The sequence below is a fragment of the Falco biarmicus genome, chromosome 5, assembly GCF_023638135.1.
Source record: "Falco biarmicus isolate bFalBia1 chromosome 5, bFalBia1.pri, whole genome shotgun sequence".
In the NCBI taxonomy this organism is placed as follows: domain Eukaryota; kingdom Metazoa; phylum Chordata; class Aves; order Falconiformes; family Falconidae; genus Falco; species Falco biarmicus.
The window spans coordinates 87003444-87020667 of record NC_079292.1 but is presented as its reverse complement, the minus strand read 5'-3'; the positions used below and the strand labels follow the sequence as shown (position 1 = coordinate 87020667).

Sequence of the window (17224 nt, the reverse complement as noted above, 5' to 3'; positions counted from 1 at the left end):
AGTTTGATGGCAAGTCTCCAGATTTAAGCCAGTGCAACCTCGATCAGAGTAAGTCTCATCTCCTCATCCATATGTAATGTATAAATTCCCTCCTACTACTTTTGGATTTTTTCCTGTTGAGTACGTTGGCATCTAAGGGAGCCTCTCCAAGTATAACATCAATACCAAAGAGGCAAAAGTTGGATCATAACAAGAAATCCTGTAAACATAAGTCTTGGCAAGGATGCTCAGGTAAAAACTTTCTTGGCCTGCAGGTCACCCACCAAAAGACATGAAGAGAACTAAGAGATTGTCCTCCTTACATCAGTCCCTCACTGCCACTGAACAAAGCCCACTGACTCATTTCTTGCCTTACACAGGTTGGAAACCACTACTTTTTCCATCTAATTTTTGATGCATTGAGGATTGCTTAGAAACTGTCCTACTGTACAACTGGGAATGCCTGGGGTTCCGGATCAACTAATACTGGACACAGGACAGTTGTTTGAAGCCATTTCCTAAGCCATTACCAACGGACAGGTAGAGTACATAGATCTGAATAACAAGGAGAGCTGAGGGCTGTCAGGGAATTAGCAACTGGTGTGAAGAATCACCCAGCCTCTCCCCCACTCCAGAAACATGAAATATTAAGCATTAAAAATTATGTACTTCTCTTTATCTGGTTATTCCTTTCCCCCTCTTCCTGCCTTTTTTGTCCTGCCCTAGATGAAGGCAAAAATCTCTTCTAAATATAAATGAAATGCCCTTTGCCTTTCGCTTGTGTTTGCACCAGAGACGATACCCACAGATAACACGATACAGCCATTGTAGTAAAATTCAAGGCAGATGAACATCACCGCACAAAAGTAGCACAGTCGGCACGCCTCCCGGTAGTAGCAGGCAAGCATGCCATGGCAACCAGCCAACCGATGACACTGGCTAAGAGCCAATTTGATTTATTTTTGGCAGCCTGACACCGCATACTACTGTGCCAGTCTTCGATCGCAGAAATGATAAGAGATGACCTTTGAAAGCCAAGGGGACTGATGAAGCTGAAAGAGAATCTGTCCCCAGGCTGAAGGAGTCCTGGAGTGGCAAATGTTTGGTAGCCCTCCCTCTTTTGTGAATGACCATCTTAGCCATGCCAGCAAGCACCAGTGAGTGCTGTGTTTGCTGGGGGATGACTGGGAGAAAGTTATGAGATGTGACAAATGTCTTTAAGCCTATGAAAAGAGTGAGTACCATGAGAGTAACAGAGAGGTTTAAAGAGATGAGAAGGAGTAACAGGATGAAGATAGGAAAAAGAAAACATAGGCTTTCTGTCAGGATATACCTCCTGTCTGTGGGAACTTTTATACTGTGATGATGCTTTTTTTTGTGGAATATTCTTTAAGGAGAAAGCAGCTTCTTACTATTCTGGACGTTGTGCTATACAGCCTATTGCAGAACGCAACCCAGCATCCTCAGAGAGGTGGACAAGAAGGGCTATTTAATCTTTTTTGCATTTCTTTCTTGGATTGCTCTGGGGGCACTTGCCCAGCTGTTCACGTTTGTGACTGGAAGGCTGATATCATACTGGAATAGGAATTTAGAAAAAGAAGATCTATACTCATTAACATTTTAAAGAGACTATCAGCTTGACCGTGGCCACACACCTTCCATGTTTGCTTTCTGCAAACATTGGTAAGCTTGAATACTACTGCATGCATATTGAAAAAGTATAAATAGATGCACATACTCAACATGAACACTCAAACAATCACTGAAAACTCATTTTTAAACATATATTTGATTGTAGATTTTCCAACTTACTCTGTTTGCTAGGTATTTACGTAAGTATCATGTGCAAATGCATATTAAACCATGCATTTAAATGTCCCCTTCAAATGATGTGGCCGTGAAAGGCTGACCTCTTCAAATGATGTTAAAGCCAACAGGAGCATGGGGAAGATATCAGCAAATAATTTAGAATATGGCATAGAAATAAACCATTCTTTGATGACTAGTAACTCAAAACAGTTAAAGTTAAGGAAATGAAATGGTCTGCTACTCTTAATTTCCTACCTCTACCCATTAAAGCAGATTAATCTGAATAAAAATAGAATGTTAATTCAAAGTGAAACCACTGTTCCTGTTTAGAAATAAGACATCCCAAGTCTTAGAGTTAATTAGCACTCATCCTGTGTACAGAGGACCCCAAAACACTGATTCACTCTGTCCTATTTTTGCCGTTGTTGTTTATACCTTTGCACAAGTGTAAAAACAATGCAAGTACGGCATGCAACACACCAAATTAGATCTCACAAATCACAAGACATTTATTTTGCCACTCAACTCATCGCACAAAGAACAAAGGGCTGGAGACCTGGACAACAAAAATCCAACTTGGACAATGCAATTTCAAGGCTTATCTCTAGAAAATTTTAAATGAACAGAGGTAAAACCTGCAACCCTTTGTTATTGTGTACATTCAGTTTAAAGTCACACTCTTGAAGGTCACCCCCTTTGTCCACACCTTAAATCATAACTGTTCTGCATGAGCTCCTCTCCCAGTACTTATCTGTCCTTTTGGATATCTGTCCTTTCCTATTTGTCCAGGAACAGAGTCGCCTGAGGCCCTGAGTTACCTATGAAGCCCAGAAGTCTAATTAGAGAGTGGGAATTGTAATTTTGGCAAGAGTAGTGGACCAAACAAAATGATGGAGAAACATCAGTAAGCACAAGACTGGATACTGAAGCTCTATAACATTTACATCAGGCTGTTTGTGAATATCAAGGTGATATGCCACATTTTTGCCCCAACAAGCTAATGCCCTGTACAACAATGTCTCATGAATGTGGAGGCCAGTTATGCTTGGCACTGCCTCTTGACTGAGTTTCATGCGGTACCTACCCCTGATGTTACCCTTTTTTTGGTTTATGTTCTTTGCTAACATCAGGAAGGTAAAGAACAAGAACAAAAGTATCCTCCGGTCTTTAATGCACTTTCTACCCAGTTCAGTATCGCAATTCAAAACCAGCTCTTCTTTATGGTTTGTAAACACTATGCCTCTGTCAAAAACGCTCACTTTTGCCTCTCAAAACTTTTCACCCCTCCCTAGAGGAACTAGTTAAGTACTTGGTCAAGAGCAAAGAATTAAAAACACCTCCTAGGGTTAACTGCATTCAGTCCTCTCTGCTGTCCTCACTCGCTGAGCTGTCAGGACCTTTAATCTTCCCTTTCCCCTACCTGATCCTCTTACCATGTGCATCTAACCCAGCTGACACATCCAAAAGCTTCATGCAAGCATGGCTGTCATGGGCTACTGCAAGTACAGAGGACAAAATATGGGTGTGGATGAAACTATAAGCAATGCTGTTGACAAGATGCTCCTGACTAGGATGTGGTTGCACCAGAAGCCACATCCATTCACAAGCAGATGGAAAAAGGACCCTTTTGGGTCCTTCTTCCCCATCCCACCAGCAAGGCTAAAGAGCCTCCTGCACTATGAGAGCACTTTTGTCTTGTGAGATATTCAGCTCAAGCTGACAATGAGCTGATACCAGCTTGAGCTGTTTTGTTGACCCACTGGAGCTGCCTGTGTTAGTGTGACTGGGAAGGTTCATCCCCCTTTTGAGCATATGCAGACCTTGGGGAGCTCTCCCAGGTTCTTGCAAGCCTTCCAGCTGGCTAACACTGTCCCATCACCATAGAAAAAACGGCTAGATGGCATCTCCACCTAGAGGAACAGGAGCCCTGAGAGGAGGTGCAGTATTCCCAAAAGCTGCCAGGGAAGCAGGGAAGAGGGTGTTAACCAAGAACATGCAACTCACCCCACCCCTAAAACCCAGCAAAGGGATTCTCTTGTTAACCCTCAGCCTAACCCCCCACCATCTCTTGCCAGCCAACCTCAGATGCATCCCCAGGAGACCAAGGGAGGCATCCGTTTCTGGAGAGGCCCATTCCCTAGTGAGGCGTTCACTTACCTGTCTTCTCTTCGGTTTGGCTGCTCTCCACTGTCTCCATTTGGGGTTGCGCTGTTGCCTTGGCAGTAGCATCCTCTGCGGCAGGGGTGGTGGTGGCAGTGGTGTCAGCAGCAGGCACGTCGGCTTGTTTAGGCTCCTCTTTGTCTTGGGCTTCGTCAGCCTTCAAGGACGGCGAGTTATCAGTGGAAGCTTTAGTGGCACTTTCCGTTTCGGCGGCAGCAGCAGGCTTTTCCTCCAAGGAGGCAGCAGGAGTGGCAGCCTGTGGCGCTGGCTGCTCTGAGCCCGTGTCGGTGGCTCCATCCCCTTTTTTCTCCTCCGCTGGAGCGCTGCTGTCTTTGCTGCCCTCCTCCAGCTGGGCACTGTCAGCGGTGGCCGCTTCTGTGGCAGTGGGAGCCTCGCTCTCTTTGTTCTCGGCTGCTCCGCCAGCAGGGCCTTCCTCCTTCTTGTCGGCGGCATCAGTCTCAGATGCCGGGGCATCTCCTTTCTTCTCCCCCTTGAGCTTTTTCCTTGTTATGTGTCCACGGAAGCTGGCCTGGATTTTGGTGGCTGCCTTATGAGCTTTATCTTCTGGTTTGATGCCATCTTGCTCAATCTTTTGGTCCCCGTCCTCATTTTTTTCAACCTTTGAAGAAGAACAAGGGAGGAGGGCAGAGGAAAAAAACAGGGAGAGAAGTTAAGATTTCTCCAGGTGCAGCCCAGGCTCTGTTTCATTGGGAATGTCCCACCTTCCCCTCCTGCTAACCAGTGACAAGCTTCTAAAGCAGCTTTTCCATTTGGTATGGGTTTGAAGCCAGGTGGTTCTAATTTCATCCTAGGGCTGGACAGACATGGGGCATTTGTAAAAGGAATTTAAAGTACCTCATCATCTCCATCAGCAATGCTGAGAGTACCTTGGCTGTGTGGAAAGGTTTTCACCAGCTGGGTTGTCTCTATTCCCATGATTTATTTTCCCATCCATTTAGAAATATACCGATTTTTTTCCCCCTACTCATTTTCAAAACACTCTCCCGAGGGGGATTTTCACAGTCCTTCCAAATCCACCTTTGCCTTCAAGTCTTTGTTTCTTTCTAATGACACCTTGTTTCACAGGTGTGTGACTCTAATGACACCATGTGTTTTGTCCTTTATAGCTTTCTGGCTCAGGATTGCCAACAGAGAATAGTATTGCTGCCCGCCCCGCCGCAGACGCATGCTGTCAGACATGCACAGATATTCACAGCGTATACTTCTCACAAATGCCCTGCCTGCAAGCACTCCAAGCACTTTGCCTCTGCTCCCCACTCATGGTTTCAATGAAGGAATAAAGGCAGACAGATATCAGTCTTTCCAATTTCAGCAGATTATTATTATTTCTCTGACTATTGTGGGGAATTCAGCCTTGCAATACAGAACAGGCATTCCCCATGTTTTTTAGACTTAAGTCATGCATTAGAGTATTAAATGGGATGAAAACATGAGTTTTTCATGCTGGTCTGCTACAGACAGATAATGCTCAGCTCCCACTGAATCTACAGGACACACTATGATTCACCCCAATAATCTAGCAGCTCCTGGGCAAGTAACAGCTCAGCTGCATATTGATGAAAGGACACTGTTCTAATAATATTCCCATTGGGAAGCATTCGAAAGAGCTACTCGGAAGCAGAGCCACTGGCCTCTTTGCTGTCTGCACCTGGTTTTCAATACTGGCTCAGGTCACAAAAGAAAGAAAACTAGCTGGCTGAGAAAGATAGCAAGCGTTTATTCCTGGGTGGGAAGAGGATACTTAGGCCATCGCAACTGAGAGATGCCATCTGGGGAAAGGGCCAGGACCAGAAGAGCAGAGAGAGGGGACAGCCTATAAACACATCCGAAAAGAGTGCAGCAGGAATAAGGGAGAAGAGGCCACTGCCGCGAGCGCTTGTGGCACTGGAAACACCACATCTGTGAAAAGCGGGGGAGAGGACTGGCCACACGGGCAGCGATCGCTGGAAAACAGACTAGGAGTGGTCATTTCCACAGTGTGAGACAGGGTCAGGCATACACGTGACTGAAGCAGTGCCAGTGAACCTAATGCTTGGCCACTGGCATGCCAGACGGTACCCACTAACTCCCCACCTGGGTGTGAGCATCGATTCCCCCACCCTAGGACTGGTGCCCACCTGGGATCATTCCCCAGGTAAACTGGGGTGAGCTTGAGTGGGTATGATGGCCAATTAACGAGCAGCCCTAAATCATCAAGGAAAAGAGCCACTCCACACAGCTGAGCAGAGGTGAGGGTGGGTCAGGGAGTGAGACTAGGTGCCAGGATGCTGATGTAGGGGGTGAGTGGAAAAGCCTGTGAACTAATATGCAACTGGTATTAATACATAGAATTCAGAACAAGGAGTTTTTGTGCTCCTGATGGTGCTCAGGGACAAAATGGTTGTTATACCTATCACAGGGGCACAGCTGAGCAGTTGCATCTTCACTTTCCTAAGTACATTAAGTGACACAGTACAGAAAGTGGACTTTCATGTTCATCTCAGTTTGTCAGAGAGCAGGTGATGGTTATATGTAAAGACAATGCAGACATAAGCACGCTGTAACTATTAGTGTATGTCTTTTGCTTGCATAGCTAACTGCACCGTGTGATCCAGCAGCTGGGGTAAGCTTTTCAGCCTATTCCAGCACAAGGAGATGGAAACAAACTGGAAGTCCCTTTAAACTAGCATGTCCCAGAACAGCTGTGATCCAGCCAGGGTAGTGCAGAGCTCCGCACAGGCTCATCCATCCTGCTCCTTTTGCAGTAAGTCCTGTGTGGCTCTGGCAACACATAACTACTAATACCTGGACCAGCTGGCATAAGGAGAGCTGGAGTATGCCTGTGTTACACTGTAGCCACAGCAACGTGAAGATACACTAGGTACTCCTTTATAGCACTTCGTAACACAGATGCCTGAGCTTTGATTCGGTTTGTGGCCCTGTGGCCAATTTTGAACAGCAGCAGCATTGGAAGACTAGAAAGACAATTTAGACATTACTACAAGACCTTAAAATTCTAGTCCTATATGCCCGATTCCTGCAAAACCATTAGTGAATGTCCAGAATTGTTAGTCCCTGGACAAAGATGAAAACCGTTGACTGAAGGGAGATCTTTCTTGCCACTGGCCTTGCTGCTCTCACATCCCACGTACCTCCTGCACCAACCAGGACAGCTGTCATGACGCCTCTGACTCCGGAGGAGTTACCCTGTTACCCGGGCTATGCAGCCCAGCGAAGGCTTATCTCCTTCCCACTGCTAGCGGGAGGCCAGGGCACAGCGAGCTGCAGGGTTGGCTCTCCTGCTATTCTGACAGATGAACTCACAGAGTGACTGCCAGCCAGCCTTTTACCTGGCAGGGAATGTGAGAGCACTTTTTCTCTCCAGGGAGGTCAGACTGAAACCTCTCACCCACACCTACCACATTAGAGAGCTAAAAGGCTCCTTTGCTATTCCGGTGACATCATTGTCCTCTTATCCCAGTTGGGATGACATCAGTTTGAGTCCTTGCCAGATCACAAGGTTTACAATGGCAAAATGTATTTCCAACAGGGTGCTTTCAGCATAATTTCAGATACAGAAGATAAGAAACATGAGGCTGGGGCAGAGGTGGAGTTTAAGAACGTGGATGGAAGAAATGTACTAATAGTTTGTCTGTGCCAACTGTGGCCCTCAGGAATCTCATTTCTATTCAGTCCTTCCCCACTGAAGCATTCCAGGCATTTAAAATGACTTACTTTCAGACTACTGGCCTGCAGCTACTTCTGGGGTAGGACACGGTGTCCATATAGTATGTGAGTCATGTTGTATAACAATGGGTTGGGTGAGAAACAGATTGTTCAGAGGGAAACTTCTGTTCACACAAAAAAAAAAAAAAAAAAAAAGACAAGGTCTTTTCATCTGTGGATTACACACACAGCAGATAAACCTTAATTAAGGAAGCTGCTCAAAAATAACCTGTATACAGTGAAGCTCCTGGAAAGCAATTTGTCTTCCCTGGAAAGCTAAAAGGGTGAGTCAGCCCTGCCAGGATGCATTCAAAAGCATCTCAGTGGAAAACAAGAAATCTGTCTGTCTAATCTATCTGCCATGCGTGTATGACATCTTGGTTGTAGTATTGTAGCTGGAATAAAGTGACTATTAATACTAGTGTTTGTACAGAATCTAGAGCTTCAAGCCAGGAATCGGGCCTGGTAAAGATAGGTTTCATATATTGGTATTCCACCACACACCCCCTTCATTTACATAGTTATGTGAAACAAACTCATTCTAGTACTTAATATTGACATATTCATGATACTGTAAGTGTGCATGTGATGTATTGTCATTTTATAGAGAGCAAACGTCCTCTGTTTCAAGTGTGAAACAAATCACAGATCCTTCAATGGCAGAAGGGCTTGACATCAATGAGGCTGGTGGATACACAGCTGTATGGTTGTATGAAAGGACATACATAGTCAGACATGTCCATTTTTTTATTTGGACCATCCCCACATATCCACTGAAGCCAGTGTGCAAAGCTTTGCCTTTTTGAAACATACTGTTAGGCTTTTATGTCTCTATCTACACGGCCTGCAACATCTTTCCAGTCCTAGAGGGATGATCCTCTCACCATCTCCATCTGCTTGTCTGCCACACCTCCAGGTTTCTAGGACATCCCTTCCCAGGCAGACTGTTCCTGTAAGTGAGACTTTGCTTGCTATCACATAGCTGAGAGAGTAGGAGATAAGAAATTAATGTTTGAGACACAGATAGGGCAGAGGTTAGTTCTTAGGTACCAGGAACATGGAAATTACATGGAGCCATGACCCCAGAAAGGTTTCTAATCTCTAGCCTCCTTTCCATCTTCCATCTCCAAACCCACAGCATACAGAAGGGCAGAGAGTGAAGGAAGTGTAACTATAAACTCCAGGCCCTTCTAAAAGTTCAACACGCTGGTACATCAGGAAAGGAGAAATGGAGAAACTAGATGTTTTCCAGATGTTCCATGTGTTTGTAGCCACACGTGGGCAAAGAGCAAGGAAGGACAGGACTGAGTCTTTGGTCCTTGCTTGCTGTTTGTTCACTCATGTCTTGTGATATACCTCATTGCCAGACCTTGGGAAAATAATCACATAGTTTTGTATTTGGGATGCTGGGATGGAGAGATCAAGAATGAACTTACGGTTCCACTAAAAGGTCTTTCAATATTGTACGGTCTCCTCTGCCCCTGCCTATAGCTCTCCCTTCCCTGGTGTTTCTCTGCCCACCAAGACACCGCATGTGTCAGCCTTCCTAATGCTCATCCCAGAATCACCCAGTCATCACTCTGGTATCCTGCTCCTTTCTGTCCTTAGATAGGAGCTCCTTTTTAACGGGATATCAAATCCCAGAGCTCTTTGATTAGCATTGCTTTCTTCTGGCATTCTGAAACCTGTGTGCCATGAGTCCAGATTTAGGACTTACACAGCTTTCACCAGAGAAGCCATCAATACTGACCAGATTGTGAATACCGTAGGACCACTGACAGTTACCAATAACCTGCTTCACAACCCAAGGGAGATATGATACCTGATTATTAAGAAATAAAAACAACATGTGTTCTCCATGCAAAGATACAGGGACCCCAAGTCATTCCTTTTTCATACTGCTAAGGTATGTGAGTAAATCGTTCCTCCAGTTAGCTGGGTGAGGTAGCGCGGAATCAGCTAATAGCCTGCAGTGCTTGTGGGGTGAAGGTGCATCTCGGCCCATGCTCTAATCTTCACTAGAGCACGAAGTATGTTCCTACTGATGTTATTCAAGGTCACTTGGGCCCAGACACACAGAAATTTAGGCACCTGACTCGCACTGATTTCACAGGACTGAGTCACGTCAATGCTTTTGGGGGCCCGGCTCTACATGACCTGATTTATCTCAGAGACAGCATTTAAGGAGAAGAATGCATTAAAAAAAAAAAAAGCAAAAAGCAGATGTCTCCCCAGAAGGACTGAAGCATGGACACATGAGAGAGAGAAAAGGCTTTCACACCTTGTGAAGTGAGGAAGCAATTTAGCACAGAGAACAGCTTTTTTTTAACCCAGTTAAATGGTGTGAAGACACCTGGCTAGAGGATGGCACTTCTCAGCGCAGCCTGTCTGCAAGGCGAGGAAACGGAGTTCCTTTTTTTTCCCCCCAGGATGACTACGGTGGTAGTGGGTAAAACACCCTCGAGAAAGAAAAGGTTAATTCATGTCTCTGATGACTTATGCAGGATGGTTCCCCGGGGCATGACTAGCAAGGTTTCAGCCCTCCAGTTTCAAGTCTTCTAAGAATGGAGTTTCCATCCTTTCCTCAAGATCCTTTCACATGTAGGAAACTTCCCCTCTATTTTATGGTTTCTGGAATGGAATAAGCTAATGATGGTCAGGCAGATGGGTGGATGTTACTGGTGACTGAGAAGAGAGGTAGAAAATACTCCAAGTGAGACCCATTTAGGTATTTTCAGTGTGCCTTCTCAATAAATCCATTACACATTTCTCACCCATTTTGTAACTCTTCCTCATATTTGTCACCCTGCTTCTGTTAAGCTGGTGGTCAAACATGGTGTCATCTACCACCTTGAAACTCCTATAGCTCCAGTGGTTAAACACAGAAAGGCACTCAGTACTGCCTATACTGCCTTTGCAGACTGGCTGAAAGAGCGAGCCTTGCCCCTGAAGATGATGCAAAGTGGATGACATCCAGGACTCATGCTTTCTAGAGCAGAGTGGCACATGGATGTCACTGGGGAAAAACACTTGCCTTGGGTCTGATCTGGGCTCTGTGGAGCACAGGACATGTTCACTTGTCACAGCACTATCAAAACTAGCCAGCTGCAACAAGGCTTTTACCATCCCATACCATGTTAACTTCAGTAAGTAGTTCCCACACCCTGCCCCAGCACAGCCACCGATCCCCCAGAAAATTTCAACAGTTCATCTACTGGCCATGCCATTTCTTCATGCCAGTCCACCCTGCTTCTTGCCTTTGCTGCATCTTTCTCCTTGTCTCTCCTACATCCAGGATGCGCTCTCTCTCCTCCCTCTGCTTCTTCCAGGTCTCTCTTCCTTAGCTGCTCCTCTTCCCTACCCCTCAGAGCTATTTAACTACTTAGCAGGAACCAGCCACACCAGCACCTTATCCACGTCAGCCAACCCACCGCCCCTGAAGCCAGCCCACAGCTGTATGTTATCAATGATAATTAACTGCCTTCATTCCTCTACGTTCACTTATCTTTCAATTCAAAGCACCCAAAGTCCCAGAGACAGGACTGGGTTGTGGCATGCCAAGGTGATGCTTTTATAGTTAATGTCAAGGGCACGTGTATATCCTGGGGTATGACCTAAGTGTGTGAGGACACTTGAGGACACAAGGTCTGTGTGGACTGTGTTGAAGGCCTTGGATGTTGGGCACGATCAACATCTATGCTTTTTCTTCAGGTTGGACCCTGGCACATACTATGCTGTCAGTTGTGCCTAGCCTTCTTTTTGGAAGGAAATACTTGTGTCGCTCCAGAAGGAGCCAGCCAGCAGGCATTCAGATCAAGGGACCAAAGCCTGGAAATGAAGCAGGAAGGTATCCAAGCTGACAGTGTAAATCCACTCCCAAAATAGACCATGTTGATGAAATTCAGCAAAAGGACATGGTGAAAAATTTCCTTTGAACTATGCTTTGATTAGAAAAGTCCATTCAAAGAATATGTGATTTCTGCTGTAGACAAGCTTGGAGGTCATTGAACTGAAAAGAAATTTTACCTATGTGGTTTGAGCGGTCCTGTTCAGGGCAGTTTGGGCAAGAATGGTTGCTGCTATATGAATTATTTTAAAGTAACATCTTCAGACTCTGAATCGTATGGTCTGCTGACCGTCAGTGGGTAACGAAACCCTGAATCATTGATTACTCTCCCTCCCTCCCTTCTCTCTCTTGCTGTCTTTCTTATTGCTTGCTTAGTTTGGGACTCCGCAAAAAAATTCAGGGAATTGCTATTAACCTCCGGTGACTGAGAGTGCCTGCCCCCATGAGGGCTGGACACATTTCCTTCTGCTCTAGCTGCAGCCAAGGGCCAGAGGCTAATTTACGGCTCAGAGTTGCTTCCTTGAGATTTGGTGCAGGCAGCTGCTGGGCCTCCTCCAAGTCCAGGCTTATCAAGGTCCCTAGAAACATTTCCACAAGAAGCAGTATCTTGTGTCCTGCAGCTCCTACCCTATTCCCTCCATGGAAACACGGGGCTGCATCCAGCTCTGGGGATGGAAAGTATCCCTACTTGTCCCCAGCCTGAGTAAACTGCAGGCAGGGATACTACAAGCCCTTCCACTGCTTGTCTCTGAGATTACCTTGGCCTTCCCTGAATGCATCTAGAAATTGTGAGAAGTTTTATGCTGGGACCATCAGTCCATGGGCAATTAGACTAGCTCAGCATCCGCTTGTGTTCCTTGTTGGTTTGCCCATGGTTTTTGCAGCCAGCAGAATAACAATGAAAGGCTCAAGTTCCAAGTCCATCCAGTCTCTGAATCTTCTTTTTAACCTGCCTGTTAACCTTGAATCTGCTCTGGTACCTCCTTCTAGTAGTGACGGCCAACGCCGTGGAATATCTCAATCCAGTGATGAGAGAGCGCTAAGCATCAAGTAGCTCCCTCCCTGCTTGATGGCAAGCTCAGGGCTGTACTTGTTCTATTATTATTATTATTTTAGTTTATGTCACTGGAAATGGGGGCAATCTGAGAAAGCATTTGCGAGTTCATTGAAGTTAAACAAACATTCCCAGCAATCAGGGAAAGCAAGGCACAGACTAATTCCCAGTGGTTTGGGAAGCTTCTTAGGGGGTGGGCTCTGCTATTGCAGCAGCAATCTCCCCTCCCCTCCCCCCCACCCCACCCCCCAACCCCAGTGCATCCCCAGGCTTTGCCCATGCAGGGGTGGGCAGGGAAGGGGAGATGTGGGGCTGAAACCCAAGGTGGGTAGAAGGGGCACTACAAGGAGCTGGTGTGGTAGGGTGGAAGGCTAAGGGAGGGAGAAGACAGAGCTCGAGGCAGAGAAGGAAAGGAATGAGAGTAGAGGGAAGAACAAAGGAACTAAATGAAGAGGAGAAAAGGAAAGAAAAAGAGAGGTAAAACCTGTCCAAAGCCAAGGCACTGAATGGAAGACAGGCAAATAAGTAAGAGGCACAATGACAGTGATGCGATACAGAGGAGGGGAGAGTGCAAGGGAGAGAGAATCACTGATCCACATCCAAAGGGTGTGACAGTGGGAAATACCAAGAAAAAACAGGCAGCTAAATAGCTGAGCAGGGTCTCCTGGAGCAGATATGCATGACTGACTATGCTACAGCTGAAAGAGGTGTGGGCAATACTCTCTCTGGCCCGAGCCGCCTTGCTGCACAACCCTGGCTGTCATTTCCATGAGCACTGGGCTAGCAGTGGCCCTGAGGACCCTGTGTCAGCCTCTGGACAGTGCTCAGCTGGGGAGCTGCCCCTGTCAGTAAGCGGGCTGACTGGGATGTGGGTGAGTCAATGTGTGATAGCTCTGGGCTGAGCCTTACCCGCTCCCCCACTCCTCACAGCGGAGGAGGGAAGTGAGATGGAGCAGCTTCTCCAAGGCACCAAGGAGATATGAGAGAGGAAATCCACGTGGGAATGCAAGTTGTTCAGTCCTTTGCTTGTAGCTTTGTGTCACCCTACTTGTAAAACGTAAAGGGCGATGCTTACTCTTGCCCCTGAAACCTGACGTTTGGCTGTGGTGCTGCAGGGGAGGCAAGGTGCTCTCATGAATATCCTGTTCAATTATCACAGACCATCCCATCAGCATCCCATCATCAGTCAACTAAGGTTTCAACGAAGAAAATATTTTGACTCTGCTCCCACCTCCTCTGTCTTCTCACAGGGCTCTACAGTGAACTTCTGCTCCACAGAGCATCTGGACAGTGGTATTTCTACAGGATCTTTCACCCCCCACTGCTTTACACCTAGACCTGCACAAAGAAGAAAAGGTCTCTCTCGTCCTGAACTGCAGCTACTGCTGGGGTGAAACCCTATAGCTGCTACTTGTGCCCACAGCCACATACAGCAGTTGAACTTCAGGGGGGGCAGGGGTGTGTATCCCACCTGAAATGACAGGGTGACCTGAGGAAGATAGCAACAAGGATTCTTGATCAGGATCTGGCAAGGACAGTAAAGTCAGCACTGCCTTTCTCACTGTTCATTTTCCTCCTGGAAATGAACTTTTGTCTTTTGTTTTTCTAATCTGAAAGAGAGCCTAACCCACAGCACCACCTTTAGCCAACAGCTTCCTCATGCCCCAAGGAGCAGAGCACAATCTTTCCAATCACCAGAGCTGCCCCCAGCAAAACCAAAGTAACCAGAGTTGCAGGTCTATGTAATTTGATAAACTGGCTCTAAAGCAGTTCCACCTAAGATATCCTCTTTCATAACCTATTCAGCTTTTGTTCCAGGTAGACCAATCCCACATCCCCACTGCAGAGCTGAACTGTGTGTGTACCAGGACTTTCTATCCCCAAAGAGAAGGAATCCATAGCAAAGGCTTCTACCTATTGGTATAGGCTCCATCTCCTCACTGGGGCAGCTGGCTTTTTCTCAGTTTCTGGTTCTGATGGGTTCAATGGGTCTCGGTGGCATGGCCTCTCCTTACCAGCCAGGACTAGCTCTGCTGCTTGCTCCATGCGACTGCCTGACCCCGCTAACACCAGCTCCACTAGGACAGGGTGTCAGCCTTGCTGCTGGAAGGAGAGAATGATGGTGGTGCATGCTGGCTCTGATCGTCGTAGAAGCTCAGTTTATTGATTTATGTTGGGGATCTTCATGCCCACCTGGGCTTGACTGACCCAGAGATTGCCCTCATGTATCCACATGTACTTCTTCCTCTGGCTTGTCCTGGACATTTTCTCCACCCGCCTTTACTTCAGTGCTACCATTGGTGCTGATGTTTGCTCCACAGATTTTCTGCAAGGTGGCTGATAGGGCTCTCACAACATCGTGTGTATGAATTCACAACAAGCAATGGGTAAGACATGGACTCCTCTCATGGATCTGAATTCTTCACAACAGCAGCATCTCTTGGATGCTGGAGACCTTATAGAAAACCTTCTGTGAAATCACTCTTGGCCTACATTTTTTTCCCTGGTTCCTCTTACATGGTTGAAGTACAAGCACAGAAAGAAGGAGAGAGATCTTGTATTTCCTCCCCACTTAGTTACTAGTTCGGGTGAGAACGAGAAGAGTTAAATCTACTCTTAAGATATCAGATATAGAAGACAGGTCACTGGTCCTACCATAAACTCTTAGATACCGCTGACTTACAGCAAAGCGTGAGAAGACCTATACCACCTCTCTCTATTCCTCCTATCCCAAACTTTGTACAGCTTATTAACAAACAGTTGTACTGAGATCTTACTGGAAGGCCAATGCCAAATGCAATGTTGGATGGTGAAAGTGGAGTGTAATTTCATTGATTTTAGTAACATTTTCACTTAGGAATAGTTTTTACAAGACCTCTGCGGTCTGCTGCTCCAAACGACTCGTGAGAGGAGACATTGTTTCATTTCAGAAGGACTCTGAACTTAATTGAATTAGTGTTTATAGCGTTGCAAGAGCTTCAGATGCACAGCAAGGTAAAGCATTGTGCAATATTTAAGCTGCATTCTTCTCTGTTCCCTCCTGCCAGTGTAGGATGAGAACACCCTCAAAGGAGGCATAAGTGTCTGTCAGAACCTGAAAAGCTCTCCAGAGGGGACCTGTATGACACAGCTTTTTTTCACCTGAGAACCTGGGTGTGACTGCCTGGGACCACATCCAGCTTGTGTAACTTCAGTGCTTTCCAGGGTCCGTAAAACTGATGAATCAGGCCCGATGATTGCAGCTGTCACTCCTGAGCGGCACAGTGCCGAAGGCATTATGTTGTGCCATACCCCTCTCCCATCCTTCAGGTAGGGTTGTCACCAGAGCACAGACATGGCTTTGATTGGAAAGATCCTTTGGGGCCACAGGCAGCTGAACACCAGACCCAGTAGCCTCAGGGCTTAATCACTTATTCTAGAGACTGGCACCAAGCTATGGGAAATGCACACGTGGCTTCGAGCCATTTTGTTTCCTACTTTGCTCCTCTGCTGTATACAGCCCTATTGAAAAAGCGGGGAGGGGGAAGGCAAGCCTGCAGTGTATGCTGCGATAGACCCTTTGTGGATACTGTTAAGTTAGCGCTAAAAAGACCTCCAGCCAAAAGGAACACGTTGAATAGAATGTGCTAGGGGAAAAAAAAAGCCACAAGTGTTTGGATTCACCACTTACAAGGGCTAGTATGTCACAGCCACATTTAAGTAGTCACCCAGAGCTTCTCCTAAGCTTTCTGCTGCAGGAGAGCTGTTCTTTCTCGCTACTTTTTTCACTCCCTGGGCTTACCATCTTTAAGTTATTATTAAAAAGGACTTCAATAACCTTTAAACATCTTGGTCCTAAAGTCTTCTGGCTTTTTTCCGTTCCTCAGTCAGGAGGCATAGCAGTAGCCTCAAAGCACTGCACATTGCAATGTGCTTTCCCCAGGCACACAGTTTAGATCACTGTATCTGGTGCATCTGTAGCACAGCCATCCTGTGATCTACAGCCATCCTGTATATCCAGGCACCCCTGGAGCCCTCCCTGTAGAAGGCTTTACTCAGCAGCCCCCCAGCAGAGATGTCGAGGGAAAAGGCACTCCTGGCAAGGATGAGGGGATGGCTGGGCAGGCAGGGTGCACCAAGCTCCTTCCACTTCTTCCTGCTCTTCTGCAGATGTGATACTGAAGGAGTGTTTTCATCCTTAGAAGCACTTGTGAGTTTCTGGAATAGGAATCTCTATTATATAATAGAAATTCATAGAAAAAATAGAAAATCGTAGGATCACATGCAAAGCCAGACAGAAAGCACTGGGAAGTGTGCGCAGACGAACTAACACCAGAAAATGTGCAGTGTTTCCTCTTCTGTTAGTAAGGGTCACCTCACACTACACAGCTTTGTCACACACTGAAAAGTAAATAATTAGAAATCTCCAGGGTCCTCTAGGATGCTCCTGTACACTGCAGCAGGGATGATTTTCTTCTGCTTTAAACCCCCCAACACACACACACAGGAGCAGTGTTTTTTACCAGTCTTTGGACATTCCCTCCAAAAATGATTCTCTGGGTTTCTCTGTCAGTTTATTCCTTTGTTGAACTAAAGAGTTCCTCCCAGAGTTTTGACCAGCCCCCTGCATCCTGTCCATGCTGAGAATAGTTTGTTTCTGCTTTCTTGGT

At 46.3% G+C, this 17224-nt stretch overlaps 1 protein-coding gene across 1 annotated transcript in view; it reads right to left on the bottom strand.

Annotated features, from left to right (window-relative positions):
* The window catches only part of GAP43 (growth associated protein 43), a 61376-nt gene that overhangs the window by 24621 nt on the left and 19531 nt on the right, over positions 1-17224 (bottom strand). Inside the window, exon 2 of the mRNA XM_056342001.1 lies at positions 3946-4567. Within this exon, the coding sequence (XP_056197976.1) occupies positions 3946-4567 (622 nt within the window). The remainder of the gene's footprint in view (positions 1-3945; positions 4568-17224) is intronic.